The sequence below is a fragment of the Mycteria americana genome, chromosome 24 (assembly GCF_035582795.1).
Source record: "Mycteria americana isolate JAX WOST 10 ecotype Jacksonville Zoo and Gardens chromosome 24, USCA_MyAme_1.0, whole genome shotgun sequence".
Lineage (NCBI taxonomy): Eukaryota > Metazoa > Chordata > Aves > Ciconiiformes > Ciconiidae > Mycteria > Mycteria americana.
The window spans coordinates 4,220,174-4,234,809 of NC_134388.1; the positions used below are offsets into that span (position 1 = coordinate 4,220,174).

General features: G+C 42.3%; 1 protein-coding gene across 3 annotated transcripts in view; it reads right to left on the reverse strand.

Annotated features, from left to right (window-relative positions):
- Nucleotides 1–42: 42 nt before the first annotated feature.
- Nucleotides 43–14,636, reverse strand: part of CPAMD8 (C3 and PZP like alpha-2-macroglobulin domain containing 8) — a 64,653-nt gene continuing 50,059 nt past the window's right edge. For all 3 annotated transcript variants that reach the window (XM_075524184.1, XM_075524185.1, XM_075524186.1), the window contains 7 exons: nt 11,746–11,820; nt 10,890–10,995; nt 10,690–10,800; nt 9,791–10,003; nt 9,251–9,325; nt 3,972–4,140; nt 43–3,654 (listed from right to left, as the gene is read on the reverse strand). In XM_075524184.1, coding sequence (XP_075380299.1) covers nt 3,654; nt 3,972–4,140; nt 9,251–9,325; nt 9,791–10,003; nt 10,690–10,800; nt 10,890–10,995; nt 11,746–11,820 — 750 coding nt within the window. In that variant the 3' untranslated portion in view covers nt 43–3,653. The remainder of the gene's footprint in view (nt 3,655–3,971; nt 4,141–9,250; nt 9,326–9,790; nt 10,004–10,689; nt 10,801–10,889; nt 10,996–11,745; nt 11,821–14,636) is intronic.

Sequence of the window (14,636 nt, forward strand, 5' to 3'; positions counted from 1 at the left end):
ACCAGGTTATTGTGCATTAAATGTCAATAGTCGATATCAGCAAAGCAAGTGCTGTTGTTTCAATGATGTTCTCCAAGCAAGCTGAACATTCTTCTGGTATTTGTTTTCTACTGAGGCTGATTAAGAAGGGGGGAAAAGAGGCAAGACCAAAACACTTGGACAAGAAAGAACAAGGGAACTATTGCTCTAAAATAAATACCATGGTAATGATTACTCTGCATAATGTACAGTAACAAATATATAAATATTAATTTCATTGAAAGGATTGCAAGCAAAAATCACTGATAACTAGCACTGCAGCAGCGATTCAGTAACAGAACTTGATGTACGTAGGAATCTCTGTGTCTTAGAAACCCACTGGCACTTTTCTCCTTTAGCAATGAGGGACCATCAGAGAAAGGAAAGGAGAAGCATCTCTCTGACAGAGGGGGGCAAATGTCTCTAAGCCAGAAACAATTCAAAGCCCAAAGCAGCAGGTCTGCCATCCTTGCTGGCTTTCCACCACCAAGTTGGTCTCTTCCTTGGTGAAAAAAAATCAATCCCTTCTCTCCAAACTATGATTGGCTGGTCTTCACAAAGTTGGAGCCTGAGTTTTCAGGGCCGAGATGTCCTTGAGTTCTCAGGAATGGGAGTGTGACTGATAAGCTTCAGAGCCAGAAATGGGCCAAAGCCCATGAACAATGTTGAGTCTGCTAAGGCTATGCTGTGTCCAGTGGTTCTCGTGGACCTAGTCCTAAAGAGTTGCTGTATTCCAAGTAGGATTTTGAAGAATGCAGGAAAAATAATCTAGGATATTTTTTTCCTAGGTAAGAATTAATGATGATGACAAGAAACATGAACAATGAGTCTGGGACAGGGGAAAGCTATGGACAGAGGGACCATCAGCTGGGGTGGAGAAGAGGGTAGAGACCTGCTCCTTTACTCCTGTGATAGGGGAGAAAAGGCAACCACAACTGTGTAATTGCAGGTTCCTTTATTCAATTCCTTAAATAAAATTACTTTTTTTTTAACTACAGAAAGGAGCTAGTTCGGTGTGGCAAGGCTGGGGGGAGGTGGAGGTTGCCAAGAGCCAATGGACTAGTGATTTCCCTGAAAGTGCCAAAGCTGTGAAGAAGCACTCAAGGTTAAGTCAGGCTCCAGGATCCAGAAACCCTGGCACGTTACCTCACACACACTGTCCTGTTCCAACTGTCTCTGTTTAAGAACGCTAAGGCTCCTCTAACTTTGCCTTCTGAGGGTCCAGGTCTCTCTGGCTTTTCTTCTAGTTGTAAAACAGAAGCAAGACTCCTCTGCCTCAAACAGGTGAGTGCACTGGCACACAGAGACCCCACAGAACAAGGCCATGATTGATGGGCTGGCACCACCAGGAGGAATTATTTAGCTGGCAGCAATGGGGAGATGTCTGAACCTTGAATTAGTACATTACATGTACCAGAACCTGAGGAAAGTGAAGAAAGTCAGGTTTAATCCTTGGCTGAAATGCCCTACTTTCATCTCCTTGTCCCCAGTGGTGATGCTGTCTGACTGCTCAAGGATCTATGAGAGGACCAAGCAATATAAAACGACTTCAAATATCTATCCAAAAGCATACAATGGACGAGACAAGGAAACTAAAGCCAGAAAGGGACAGAGGATAGGAGGCTGAAGAATCCAGAACAGGTCCCATCTTCTGTGGGAAGCTAGTCACACAGACATTATCAGGGTGACTAAATGTCTCATTCTTCCAGACTCAAAGCATTAAACAGCTGAGGCTGGAACCAGCAAACAGCAGGGTTTGTATTGTGCAGCTTTGATATTTAGAAGAGAAAAAAAAAAAAACCAAAACAAAACCTCTTGTTGCAGCTCACACTAGGTCTGTTATTTACCCAGGGGATAAATATTGACTCAGTCCTGTGTGTGTACACAATAGCCAGTGTCTGCCAGGCCAGTTGCTTACAGGAGATGGAATTTAGTTTAAAGGCATTTATTTACCTGCCAGACAGGAATGCAGCCGCCAGTGCTTCTGCTGTGCTGTGCAGACACAGTGAGGACATGGTCTGTTCATGCACACTGAAGAGACATGGCAAAAACCTCTGCTGAGAAGCAGTGGGTACATACGGGCAGCAGCCACGTCAAGATCCTGTGAGGAGAGCTCAGAGCAGCTATGAAGGAAGGCTTGGAGACTTGCCAACAAAGCAGTTCTGAAATTTCTGGGAACTTTGAGACTCAGACCTTCATCATGTCAACTACATTCTGCAAATATCTGGCCCCAGACAAAAAGGACTGGAAAGTACATATGCCCAACTTCTGGGATACCTCCTGTTTTGTCCCCATGTGGACATTTTTCTGGAATAAAATTGCCTTTATTCTGGAATGGAATGTCTATACTGGGATATATTCTTGTCATGGTTCCCGTGTAAACAAGCCCTAAAAATGAATGGAGCTGGGCTTTTTCCTGTTTCCATTCACCAATAAACACCCTCAAAAGGAGTTTCCACGCCACTCTGGGTCCTGGTAACAATAGAAGTGGGAAGATAAAATATTAACACTATTTTGCAACAGGCAATTGCATGTAACTCCTCCAAAGAGAACAATGCTGCTCCAGGCAGGAAGGGAAACCAAAAAATCTTGGCTCCTGCACTTTTGGAAACACAAGGCTTTTGTTTTTAGTTTTACCACGTTGCTTGGGGCAGGTCAGTCTAAGGGAGTCCAGCCTCTGTGACACCAGTGACTGGTACTGGCCAGCAGACCCAGGGCCTATACACAGATTACCATATCCAGAACAACCATTGTATGGGGATCCTAGTGGGACCAGAATAAAAGCAATCGGTGAAGTCAGGCAAGCATTTAAAAGGACTGCGCCTTGGGTCAGCTTTATTTTCATGCCAGGGTTACAAGGAGGAAAGGGGCTGAGAAGGCTGCAAGCAGCCCTTATCAGCACATAGTGCAACATGAAGAGGGCTCACCCACCTAATCCTTGTCACTGCTATGGCTGGCAAACTCCCCACCTGAAGCCTACAGCCACATGGTGGACAGTCAAGCCTTTCAGCCCTGACACTGGATTTCAGTTTTCTCTTGTCAAATGTACCTCCCAACAACTTTCCTGAACATGGAGCCGCTAGGGAAGTTTTTCTCTTGTGGAACATTGTTGTGGGTGCAGTAGACTTATGGGCTGAGGAAGATGATTAGCCTCTTGCTATGTCATAATTAGCAAAACACACTGATTTTTATTATTATAATTTGAGAGAAAACTTCTCAGCCATCTTTCCTCAAACAGCAGTTCAGCTAAGCACAAGGCCTGGACTTAGCTTCTAAATGGAGCTAGGAAATGGCATTTGCAGTATCCTGATAGTAGAGAAAACACTTTGAAATGGTCTATAGGTTTGAATTCGAGCCCCTATTTTTCTCACCTAGAGGACACAGTATATTGGTTTCCCAGCCTTGGAAGTAATCCAAAGAGGATGCACAAAAGGCAGGAAGATTGACAGAAAAATAACGCTGAGTGTCCCCCTTAGCGCTCCAGATTCCCCCCCCATGGGGCAGCAAAGCCTACAGTTCTGAGTGCATCAGGAAGTAGTCATCATTCGGTTTCTGTTCTGCAGCAGGTCGTCTGTAGGAACAAACTCATACAGGAGTTGATTCTGAGCCTCTTCTCTTTATTTAAATTATATATTTCTGTTGAAAAGAGAACATAATGAAGAAAAGTCACTTTCCCATTACATATCTTTGTGAAACATCACTGGGGCTGGGCAGAGAAAAGCTTAGAAGGTCACTTTTTATTCTGCTAGGGATGGAGACATTCAGGTCACAAAGACTTTTATATGCTGCCCTAGGAAGATCTTGTTCCTGGTGATTCCTTGCTAAAGAGGTTAGCAAGTCAGTTTTAAGAATGCCCTTTTTGAGGAACTTAATACATTTGACCCAACACATGAGTTAGTACATTATATGTTGACTCTCAAACCAGATTTACGATCCCCCGCTCTCCGGCTCACCATTCTACTGTGGTCACTACTTCCTGAATCTTGTCCATTTCTTTTAATGTGCTTGCTGTTGTCAGTTCTGCCACAATCTCAAAAACATCAGCTTCCGATGCATAGGGGTCTGGGTCATATTCATAGGAGTAGTATGACAGATCTGTCTGTAGCGGAGGGCCTTCCTCTGCTGGAAAAGGAACCATAGAGTCTCAAGTTGTACTTTAGCCAAAGAAACTGCATTTCAGCATCATATATTGCATCACGGAGAAGGAGAATGACATAAAAGGAAAGGGATGTTAATCAGGGAGGCAAATCAGGGGCCAAATGAGCACCTTACATGAGTAAAGGAGGCTACACATGTCGATGGACCTGCACATACATGCTTAGATTCACATGCAAGGAGAAAAGCTGCTGTAAATCAGAATTTTCAATTTCCCAGTCTGAGACTTGGGCACTGGAAAAAATGAAAGAAATCATAAGAAAAAAAAAAAGGGCCATGTAATTGGAAAAAATCTCAAAGTTTCATTTTAAAGTATCTAATTTCAGGCATTAACTGAGGTGCTTAAGTTAGGAACCAGTTCACACCAAGACCTCGATACAGTAAGATAAGAGTAAGAGAAATCTTTGGGAACAACAGATGTCACAGATGAGTTACTCTGCACCCTGAAAATACATGTCTCTCCTTTGACTAGGTCCAGGCCAAGTACCTCAGTTAAGGAGAGACCAATCCATACGAAGATGTGTAATGTGTGTGTTCTTTTAAGCACCATTTTATAAAAGTCAGTTACGATGCTGAAGGGCAGACTGTGTTAGAGCAGTTTACTTGGTGCACATCAAGAAAAAGATCAGTTTAAGCAGCTAGATTTCTTTTCAGCCCCACCAGAATGAAGATTTTGGCACAATAGGCCAGGAGTCTACATCAAAGCCATTCGCTTCTCCCTCAGCCTGAACTAGCAGTAGCCGAGATACAGCTGCTTCAGCACAGCCACATACCACTGAGAAACTTCCATCATTTAAGATAGGCAGAGACACATCACAGGCGGAAACAGATATTTATCCTCCTTGCATTCACTCCAGTTTTACTAAGACATTGGCAGGTCACGCACACAGTACATATCCCACTCAAAACATGCTGTGCCTCTCCGTGGCGGGTGATTGCTCACGGGCCAGAGGGTAAGACTGCAAGATAAAACTTCTAGGAATATCAACAGGTCCTCGTTTTCCAAACTGTTCCTCGAGCCAGCTCAGCTGTCCATCTTTCCTGTTTGCTTTCTGTATACACTGCTCTAATCCAAACCAAAGCAATCACTGAAACATAGTTGTAAGGAGGAAAATTCCCCTCCTCCCCCCAACCCCTCTGCAAAGTTGGCTTTATTTAAGGAGAACACTCATCAAGGCCTTTGAAAATGTTTGTTCTCTAGAAATAAAATATCTGAAGGCTCTTCCCTGTTGCCTCCCACATCCTCCCAGCAAAAGGCTCAGCCCTAGGCAAGGGAACGCTTGCCTGAAAGCAGAGTCAGTCTCTGTGTTCACTTCTTCTTGGCCTTCTCCATGTGAGAACCTGCCAGATCATGAGCTCGTTCTATGAATGGATGATTGCTGTCCACCAGGGACAGAATTAACATCACAGACCTCACTCTTCCCAGGAATGCAACATTGGAGTCAAAGCAAAGATGAAAGGCCGACATTTCCTGCTGCGTACAAACCACTCCCCCATCTCCAAATGTTTGTGCCTAAGCCAATGTTTGCTGAACACTGATGGGGTGAAAGGAAAAATGGCCCATTGCCAGTTCAATAAATCCTAAAAGAACAGCGGTCCTATGAATAATGCGCCTGCCAGGGAGTGTTGCGAGATGACTCCACCTGGAAGCAGAGTTCACTCTGATGTTCCTGTTAGGAGCCTAGGGATGGGTGATGGCATTCAATTTAAAAAAAAAAAAAAATAGTAACACCACCACCAGATAAAAGTATCATAATTCCACCTAGAATTTTCTTCCAGCTACTGGCCCTTCAAACTGCTAGAGCAGAATGGTACAAATAACATGGCTCCAGCTGGGGGGGAAGGCTGGGGGGTCAGACAGCAGGAAGCTGGGTGAGCTGCCTGCTCAGAGCGGTGCAAAATGCAACACCACGGCAGCGCTGATACCATGGTGCACCACACTTCGATATTCCTTTTCCATCAAATACATGTACAATCACAACATTACTGTGATATCAACATATTGTCTTCCAACATCAGCAGCTATACAGTTAGCACTTTCGGCAGAGAAGATTTAGGCAATTTCAGAAGAGCGTTAATGATCTATGGAAGCAGTTAAAGCACCACTTCATCAGAGAGATGGTATCAGAGCTCCTGAGGATCCCTGAGGCTCTGAAATCCACCCATATTTTTGTAGCCTAGTGTGACAATGATGTTAGGAAAGCCACAGACAGACAGGCACTTGAGATGCTGATACTCCAGTTAGCAACTAAAATCCTGCTCTAGGAGCTTTCAATCCAAACAAGTATGCCTGGAACAGGCTGTGAAAGCGTACTAGCAGAGCTTTGATGCTTAGAGGCAGAGGTGGGTCCATGCTACTCATGTAAAAACCTGTTCCATCCCTCTGAGTCTCAATAATTCACCTGTGAGAAAGAACAGCTGAGGAAAGGGATTCAGACGTGAATTGTTTCAGTTGAGTCCTGTCACCCTGCACACTTCCCTCTCAAGAGACTATTTCTAAAGATGCGAAGAGGATTTACCCATCTGCACAAAAACAAGGCTACAGTTTTAAGATCAAACCTCAGCCATTCTGCCTCACTTGCTGCAACATCTGCTGGAGACTTTCATAAGGCATTTTAAAATGCTTTGACAATAGCTAGGTGCTGCAAGAAGCACTGCATCTGATTTTTCAGGACCATCTATATACAAGTGCTTACGTTGAATAGCGTAACTCAAAAGCTGTTGTTTATTCTAGCAAACTCACTGGTGTATATGGAACTACACTGCAAGTCTGTGTTTGCCAGAGCGAGCCCGAACACATTATGAAGTTCCCCACTGTTTGCTGGAAGGAAGCTGGCTCTCATTGTTTCCATTGCTGGGGTAACATAGACAAGAGCTAACAATGAAAGCATCAATCAAACCAAGCTGAGCCTGCACAAGTCATATGGCAAATACAGAAGGATTGCAGACAATATAAACACCACGAGGTTCTCCAAGAAAGTGGTATTTCCTGAAGATTAACACACTAAGGCAGTTTCACCAACCTGCCCTAAGCTTGATTTGGCTCCTGGAGTTTTGCATCCTTTTAGGAAATCACAGATTTAGACATGGCTCATCAAAACTTTCACTAGAAACCCAGAGCACCTGAGCCGACTTAAACCAATCACATGCTTCAGTGCTAACAAACCAGTGAGTCCAAATGAAACCCGTGTATAAGGAGGGATTCATTCATTTGTTAAACTTTGATTCATGTACCGTGTGGTTGACCTGAGAGGAGCCCAGAGGATTAATGAAAATCACATGCTGGGCGCTTTTCCTGATGCAGGATTTAGTCAGTTTTGTTTTTGAATGCTCACTCTGCCATGGCTGCTCAGACAGCTCAGTTCAAAAGAGTATCTGCCTTCCAGGAGACTCTCAACTTGAACGCTCACAGATCCTAGAACAAAGCCAGCTCTAAATGCTTGTGCTTTGACAAGCATATCCTTACAGCATACAGGTTTGTTAATCTAACACCTGTATAAAAATGCCACGCACACACAAAAAAAAAAAAAAATCAGAATTTCCACTTTTGCTCTTATGGACAGCCTACTGAGCCAACATTGCTTTTGTCTGTTTAGAACAGAAACCAAAGGGTTATTTTTCTTAGATACTTTAATGCAGATTATTTCAGAAACACTGTTCTGAAAATTTCTGGATTCTGGACTACCATCAAGTTCCACAATTTTTTCCCCAGGTAACCATATTTTTACTATCAAATTTTTATTTGAAAATAATATAATTGCAGTCCCATTTTGTAGACCAGCAGCAAAACACTTAGTATGGCCTTGCATACCAGCAGTGCCCTACAGAGCAGTTTGGGAATGCTGCTTTAAAGGGTTCAGATTGGAAACAGAGTTTCCATGCTGAGCAGGTAGCATTTGCACAGGATAAAAAGCAACAAGCATTCATCTCAGTTATTCTAACAGATAGCAATCTTCTATGTATATAGTCACACTAAGTCCAGAAACAAAGAGAGGGAAAACAGGAGAGACATTAAAGACTGGAAGACTGAATGACCTATAGAAATAGTCATAATGGAATATTCACCATGCTTTTACACCTTAATAAGAAAACTGTCCATCAACTTGGTTGTCCATCAACCCAGAGAAAGGGCAAAGAACAGGATGGTGTCTCATGTTGGACACATGTTAGTCTGAACTCTGGTGCACAAGAAGGACATGAGAAGGCACAGTCTTCTCTTGAAGAATTAACTTGTTTTACCGATTTGTCAGGAGAGTTAGAGGCCAGGGGAAAATTAATGAGTGGAAAGCAGCCAGGAAAAATCTAGTCCAGTTTATTTACTAGAAACAGCATGAAACAAACTATTCTATTGACCCTCCACTGCTTCTTGGTGAGATTTATTGTGAGCCATGAGCAAGTTCGACATGAGTCTTGGAAAAAAGTGTATGAATATAAGCACCAAATAAAATGAGCAGCCAAATTCCTGGCTACTCCATCTACTGACCTTAACATTTTTGCTCACTAAGGCCCTTTGTTCCAAACAGCAGCTCTGACAGAATCAAGACTGCCAGCTCAATTTTTGCACAGAACTGCTAGAGACAAAGTTAATCCACCTGGATTCTAGTTCTTGCAATGGTTTGGTCTGTTGTCATGTCCTGTTCAGTTGTTTGCTGAAACACATTACATCAGCCTGGTTTTAAATGGGATCTTTCCAGCTTAATATTGAAGGAAAGATCACAGAGTGTGTGTTGTTCAAACATAACAAGTCTGAGAAAATAGAAGGGGCACTTGCCCACTCCTATGAACAATTATCTAGATCTTGCATGTGCACTGAATAAAGCAGGTATCATGCAAGATTTCCTGAAAGGAAAAGGACTAGAAGAGCTAGTCTGTTGCTGAATAGTTATCACCCTAAGTTTCCTTGACCTCTTCATTTTTTCCGATTTCTGTATGTTCTGTCTTTTCTAAAAGATGAAGAAATTCAGCATCTTTACTTAAACGTGCTTAGGAGCCATATATACTTTTATGCAGTGACAGGATAAGCTTTAACCTTGCTAAAGAAAAAGGCCTTGGATAAATGCAAAGGTTTTGATATTACCTGCTGGAGTTTGTTGAACACTGGGTTGCTCAGCTGTGTGGGAGTGTGTCTCCCTTTCTTCTGGCAAATTCTTGGCTGTAAATAAAAAGAAAAATAGATGCATTGACCATAAAATTTGTGAATGAATCTCTAGAAAATGTTTGCATTTCCAGAGGTGGCATACTCAATTCACTGAGCCACTACACTGCACATCTTGAAAGCCCGTGCAGAATCTCTAAAGAACGTTACATTTCATGGATGTCATTTTTATCTAGATTATTCACTTCAGATAAAGCAGTATAACTAATTTTCTCTGAAGTTCATTCTGATTGGTAAAACATGTATTCACGAGAACAGAAAACCAGTTATTCTGAGCTAAGCAGGAAGGCAGCTGCTCTTATAACTTAATCCCCTGTAGTATGAGTAGCAAAATAATACATGGGAGGTTTTGAATTCTCTTCTTTTCCCTACCACACATATGTAATTATCATTTGCTCAGACAAGGGTTTGTAGTGTTCTGCAACTAGATCACAACAGAAAAGGGAACTGAATGAAACCTACAGGCAGAACATTGAGACATGGGCATCTGTTCTATCCTTGTATTATTCCTGCACGATGCTACTTCCATCTGGCAATGGTTCGGGTAAATCTGTCCATCTGATCCACATACAGGCTCCCCATCATAACCACAGTCTCGTGAACACATGCACTGCTCAAAGTACTCATCCTCCAAGCAGCCAAAAACGTTATTGCATGGTCCAGAGTGAACAAAGCCTGAAAAGTAAACAAAAACATCCAAAGCAATATTTTTGCATAGCATGGGGAAGGGGAAGATGGAGGGGCAATTTTCTTCTATTTCTCTGATGTAAGTTTTCATGTTGAATTCCCTGAGACTTCTCATAGGATTTTACATACTTGGTAGAATATAAAAGGCTCTGGGAATAAAGCTGTCTTTCCGAAAGAACCATATTGCAGCAGATTCCAGATACAGGATAAAGCAACTATTTTGTATGACATAGAGGACAGAAAGAAACGTATAGTTTCTGGGGAAAGTTATTTCTTTCACTGATGCATGAAATTGTTCAATCTTCCTACAGTTAATTGTGGAACTCTATTGCAAGATATTTTAGAGAAAGAAAACCAAATTGCCTTTTAAAGAGTTTTTACCTTTATGTCTATTAACACATCTCACCTTGTGCAGGTTATTCCAAAATTACACATTATATCTTGCCTCTGAAGCAAATAATAGTCACTTTGGTGACTGAAGAGCAGACTACAGTGGTCTGTTTGGCTGTCATAAGTTTAATACTGCTATCCCACAAACCTTTGTAGAACCTCCACTAACATAGATAGTGAAATAGAGCATTTTTCTAAATATAATTTTGAGTTCTGAACTCCTGGAAAGTATGTCTGTGGGCTCCATTTTCCAAAAAAATTTGCTTGGCTTTGGTGCAACTTACCAACCCACTGGCTAGCTGAGCTTTCCACCTCATTGCATGTTGGTCCATCACAGAGCTCCCGAGCCAAGGGACTGTTTTCACTCACGTTGTAGAAACGAGTTGCTTCAAAAGCTGCAGGCCAGCAAGAATGAGAAATCACAACTGAGCCTTATGCCTAGAACTCTAATGCTGGCAAAAATCAAAGAAAAACAGGCACATACCTGGCTCATAGTAATCATACACTTTGATAGGAACAGGAGCTGTTTTCCCAACTATATGCTCTCTGAAAGCTTGAAACTTTACACAGGTCATGCACTGGCTAGGAATCTGTATGAAATTATGTAAAAGACTCATTGTAACAAAAACTGCACTTTAAGTGAAGAGAGAGACAATGTGTAGCATGTGCCCCTAATGTAACACACTGTGCTGGACACTTGGGGAGAATGAAGACACCTCCAACACTAGGTATAGAGACAAAGATAGCGAATAAAAGCCAAACAGGACGAATTAAAATCCGTGATACTTTGCTGGCCTTTAAAGCACGTACTTGCCATACAACAATGTGAGAAAGTCAAACCTGAAACTCAAGCTGTATTCTCTGGTTTACCTAACACCACTCCCGTCATCAGCCAGCTTGCTAATGCAACTAGCTAACAATTTACTGCTGATGACCAAGCCAAGAGAGATCTCATCTTCCACTCCCAAGTATGTGCTGTGAGATCTGAATTAGACTGCATTTTTACTCCGTTCTTTTAGCAATGCTAGTTGTACCTGAAGGTGAGATTATTTTGAGTGATAAAAAACTAAGTGATAAACACACAAAAACTAAGTGATACTCGCTCAGAAATTCTATATGGGCTGAAGCTAATCACCTGCCTCTATTATGCTTTGGCTTCCAACCAAAACCACAAGACCTACCCGCCTCAAAAGAGATTCAAGCAACTGGCCAGTTAAAGCTGCATGCCAATCCTCATCTGTGAGGGACCATTGACATCAATACACTGTACCTATGCCTGATCCACTGGTCATTTGCCTTTCATTGAAAAGCAACATAATTATAAGAAACAAAGTCATTACCTCATCAAAATAAAAAAGGACTTTTCTTCCATCCACTTCATATCTTTTTAATCCAATTTGCTTGTTCATCAGTAACTGGGAAAAAAAATCAACAGGTTTAGTTTCATCTCATTTTACAGAAAACAGCTTGAAATTAGAGAAATAAGAAAGATTTTAGACTTCTTGGAAAACTGATCAGACACTAAAACCCAGGGATTTCTTCTGTTGGAAAAGTATGTTTCAGTAAGAGAAGGGAAATGCAAAGAGGATTGCAGTTGCTGTCATACAACTGAGGAAAAAGCGATCTGTGTTCTTCTCCGTGACCTGATGAGGAATGCTTGCAAGGTGCACAACGCTGAGGGTTCTTCCTGGTCCCTGGTGCATTTATCTCCCTCAGACTATGCCTGACATATAATCCATAATCTAATTGAATAGCTCCCAGATTGTTTTCAGTACCAAGGCTCAAGCAAGACCTGAGAGACCCCAAAACACTTGATAAAGTCTCTTATTTACACTCCTTCAGACCACCAGGGAATTATGCTGCTGGATCGCACCGGGTATTAAAGGTCCCCTTCTCCCACCAGCTGAAAAATCCAAAACATTCTTCTGCCAGGAAAATTAATCCTTATATTTGAAAAGAGCAGCCATTTGAAAGAGCCGTAGGCATCCTCCCTTTTGATGAATGGGGTCAGGCCACGCCTCTGCTACTCACCTTCTCTCCCTCTGAGGCCCAGGGATTTGTAATTTGCATTGTACCAGTCAGGCCTACAGACTACCTCTTCTTATGCTTTTTATTTATTGGGACAATCTGCATACCTAAGGAGTATCGGAACACAATCTAAGAGTACTTCCCACATCTGGGGTGCTACTGCCCCTAATCTACCCCAGCCACTTGTACAAATGCTCTAGCTCATCTCGTGCTGACTGCAGGTCTGTATGTATATCATGACCACGGTCTTCAGAGGAAAGTGCAAGAGCCCTCGTTTATGGAATTACTGCACCACCTCAAAGAATCTAGTAACTATCTCCCTGGTACAGAATGCTAATGAATCACCACCCAAATATAAATGCTATCATCTGATAGAATTCTACAAAGTTTTATTTTAAAATTTCCAGAAGAGTTACTCCTATGATTTTCCATATTTGGAATACTAACATCTCAATATTATAATGGCTGCCATGCTGTATGTACTTGATCAATCATTACTGTTTTGATAAATTGTATTCAGAACACATCTATCATGTGAAAAACATTTAATCCAGAAGCTGGGGAGGATGATGGTCTGTGGAAAAGGACTCTTGTGTTTTAATCTCAGTTTGGAGAGTGGAGTAAGGGCCAGAGCAGATACTTTATTTCTGTTCTCCAAACTGTCATATTACTTCAACCTCTCTGTCAGACATTTGTGACATAGGGATAATATTTCCTTGGCTTTTTTTTGTTTGTTTTTAAATGTTCCTAAGTTATTTTGAGATCTTAGAATGAAAACTCTGTGGAAAGGAGAACAAAGCATTATTATTATTATTATTATTATTATTATTATTATTATGTATTAGAAAGAATGACATAAAGCAAAAAGCATTTCTACTGAAATTTGCCCAAACCTGCTACCAACAGCTTTAACTGTGAATTTCTTCAGCGCAGTGCTTCTAGTTGTAAAACCCTGCACACAGCTTCCTGCTATTACTGTAACAAGCAAAGGAACATGTGTTTAAGTCCTACACAATATGGAAAGGGCCAATTTAATTTGTCCTTATAATTTTAGGGGCCTAATGGTGGCTGTTATTACTCAGCAGTAGATGGCTGCAGACAGTCCTTTTATGAGGGCTTGGAGAGGCTGGCGCCACTGGGAAATGCTCAGCTCAGCTAAAGTTGCATTTTTCTGGTGAAGCTTGATATATACCAGCCTGTGGTGACCTCCTGACCTTGTCGACACCCAGCATTATTAGAAGGATTTGTGGCTGCACAGCCAGGGGGGCTGCCCTCAACGTGCAACAGAGCATTCATTAACCATCACTGCCCCGGAGCTGCACACGGGTCCGCTCTGCGCACACTGCTCCCTTGTGAGGGCAAACAACAAACAAGGAAATCTGATTTACAGCCCTGCCCCTCCTCACCAGGAGGAGAGGGAAATGGCTAGGGTAACAAGAAAATGCAGCAGTGGGAGTGACAGGGCTCTGCTGAGGGTGGTGTCCAAAATACAAGACAGAACTAGTACCGCGTCTTCAGTGGAAGGATTTCATTTTTGTCAGCATGATTTGGATACACATTGATAGCCACAAATAAATCATAGGGCTTGTATCTGCATATTCACTGCCTACCTATATATATGCTTGAGCTTTGTCCCTACATTTCATTTTTACAGGTGCAAAGGGTTTCTGCAATAAGAAAGATGGAATTCAGCTCTTCAAGGGGAACATTCCCCCTTGAAGATGCAATATCCTTCCCAATTTAGCAAAATCTCCTACTGCCCAAAGGAAGTAATTCTGTTCTGGTTATGGAAATGGACTGCCCGGTACTGAACCCCAAGCACAGAATCCTCTCTCCAAATGCAGGCACCAATTACACAGTCTTTTGCCCAAAGAACTTTCAAAATGGTGGGTTTTGAATCAGGTCTTTTGTATCTGACAAGCACTGAAGAAGTACGCACTGCATGAAGTACCTGACATCCTTCTGAGATTTGCGAGGACTTACCTCGGAGCAGCTCTGTGCTGCAGGAGCTCAGCCTTCCCAGTTAAGAACTGGCTCCTTTTTCCCGTTAAGACGGGGAGAAAGGAAAACAAATCGCCTGCTATTCTATGCCCAGACACCCTAACAGATGGGGCTACGCTGGGACTCTGTTGCTTCTCTACCAATAGAGTCAGGAACATGAGATTGAGACAGGTGGAAAGATGCCACAAGCGAAAGCACCACC